The 2,500-nt window shown below is 33.6% G+C and overlaps 1 protein-coding gene across 2 annotated transcripts in view; it reads right to left on the bottom strand.

Annotated features, from left to right (window-relative positions):
• Positions 1–327: 327 nt before the first annotated feature.
• Positions 328–2,500, bottom strand: part of pcdh10a (protocadherin 10a) — an 18,078-nt gene continuing 15,905 nt past the window's right edge. For both annotated transcript variants that reach the window (XM_017417001.2, XM_017417002.2), the window contains exon 5: positions 328–1,965. In XM_017417001.2, the coding sequence (XP_017272490.1) occupies positions 1,946–1,965 (20 nt within the window). In that variant the 3' untranslated portion in view covers positions 328–1,945. The remainder of the gene's footprint in view (positions 1,966–2,500) is intronic.

Here is a 2,500-nt window from a genome sequence, read left to right as displayed (position 1 = left end):
AAGTCCTGACGGCTGCACGGACATTTCTTTTTGTTTTGTTTTATTTTGTTTTTGTTTTCTTAAAACATAAGTAGATTGTCATGAAAACTACAGAACTTTGGTTATTTCAAAGTTTTTCAAAATACTTAGTAATAACAGGATAAGTTATTTAGTACATTTTTTTCTTCTTTATGTTACGGGAAATCATTATTAGCCATTATACAAATGTTAATATGCTTATAAAACTGGGATGGTAAACACGGGGAACAAATTCCAATGTATACTCAACAAAACACTCTTTAAACAACTTCAATGACACTGTTTATTTACCACCACTTGACCTGTGTGTGTGTGTGTGTGTGCAACACTTGTCAACATGTATTAAATGTTCATGTCTTTCTGTACCTGGTTGTGTATGCTTTTATAGTATGATTGTAAAACTTCTGGTATCTTACTGGATTGTGAAAGTCCACCTTCCTGTACATAATCAAATATTCTGCTAGGAAAAATACACAATAGGCCAAAACAACTCAAATGGTGTCTTTGCAGCACAGAAAAAGGCCGAGCAAATGTAAACAGTGAAAAGTAACAATCGAATAAAAATGTCAACTTAATGGCTGGCTGGCATAAAAGTTTGCTTTTTAGGCTCCTCCATATTAACCAAAGAAAAGATTGATTTTGTTGCACTTTGTATTGTCAGACTGAAAGACATAATAAAGTATAAAAACAAAACGAAACAAATAAAAAAAAACTAATCATGGTTACACAGTTTTCAGAAAAAAAGTATATTGTATATATATATCTATATATATATAGATTTATATTCATTTATACGCTTTTAAAATAGCACAGTAAACACTTTGCACACATGATAAAAACCACAGAGTGTGTCTGATTGTTTATGTGTAGGCCAATGGCATCAACGGAGCCAAATCTTAGAAATGGGTCAATTCACTTTCAGTGCAGTCAGCTCAGGAAGGACCTTAAGAAATAAAAATAAGTACTTTAAAAACGTGAACATTCATTTCTGGTGTTTTATTTAAATCAGCATGAGATTCTTCTACACAGTGATTTGTTCAAATCTCCTTCCTGAAGTGGCTTAGCTTGAAAGAGGAGTGAACCTAACATTGAACCAAAAATTCCTGTCTGTAACTGTGAGTTTGAATATTTGTAGAGTCTGCACACTTTAATCACATAAAAAGAACAACAGAAACAAAAATAAAGAGAAGTTATATAAAGACAGTCAAGTCAAAAAACCGGCAATACAGAATTTATATTACTGCACATCATCGCTTGTTCTTGTCCTTGTTTCCATTCTTTTTATTATTCCTGTACAATACCTCCTCTCTCTCCCTCACTTTCTTTATCCATTTATTTATGAGTAACTTAGTCTCCGCCTATCAGTCTCAATTTTTCCATCCAAACAGTGTCTGTACAGCTGGCTTAGTGGTGATCATAGAAATAGCTAAAGGGTTCCGTAGACATTGGTTGAAGTTTGTACAGAAACAATAGGTCTTTTTTCTCTTGATGTAAACAGGCACACACATTTTTCTAGAGGCTAACCCCTCAGTCAGAATAAAAACACCTCTGTAGGCTTATTTGTCCCACTTGCTTTGTATTTCTCTGATTTTTCAATTTCATTTTTAACTGTAAATTGATACCATTGTAATCTTCACATGGTCAAGAGCTTCAGCCCTGGTCTCAGTCCTGCTGAGAGAAATTAGGCCTTGGATTGCTCCTTAGGTATCTAGAGGTTTACAGCTACTCAGTAATTATTTCTCCTTTCCTCCCTCAGCAGCCACTGCCAAGGATTTGTTACAGTTCGCCACCCGAGATAATGAAGTTTAACCAAGGTTGCTGTTGTCCAGGTTGCGTTTCTTTAGTTTTCTTTTGCTGTCTCTAGCATCAGTGTTGGTGGTCTAGTACAGAAATTCACGCTGTCTCCGACAGGTCCACGTGGAATGAGCTAGCAAATCCTTTTGCGGGCTGAAAAGAAAAAAGAACACTCTTGTTAAAACAAATGACATATTTTCCCATGAGCCATCTCAGTGAGACAGTCGGATCGAAATATCATCTCCTGAAGGAAATATGTCACAAAGGACTCTGTGTGAAGTTATTTAGATACAATGAACACTGAGCCTCACAGGATAAATGTAAAAAATAATTTGGGAGTTGGATAAGACATGTCTGTATATGAAAATAAATCATCAAAATTTGGTGGCTACTTACTTACTTCTAATTGCTTCATTAATTATCTATAAATGGGTCATTAAACATTTACAAATCCTTTTATGAGGGAACCCCGATGATCAGGGAATTGCCACTGTAGTAATAATTTTTTTTTTTCTTTTTAATAAAATGTTATGCCTATGATTAATAGAGTCCTAGCTTCTGAGACTTTTTTTCATATGTTTTCCAAAACAACAAACAGCTCTAGTCCCAAAAGTTTTTGTTTTTTGTTTTTTATATATATATATATATATATATATATATATATATATATATATATATATATATATAT

The sequence above is a fragment of the Kryptolebias marmoratus genome, linkage group LG3 (genome assembly GCF_001649575.2).
Source record: "Kryptolebias marmoratus isolate JLee-2015 linkage group LG3, ASM164957v2, whole genome shotgun sequence".
Classification (NCBI taxonomy): Eukaryota; Metazoa; Chordata; class Actinopteri; order Cyprinodontiformes; family Rivulidae; genus Kryptolebias; species Kryptolebias marmoratus.
Note: the sequence above shows the minus strand (reverse complement) of the source record. Positions and strands in the feature narration are given on the sequence as shown.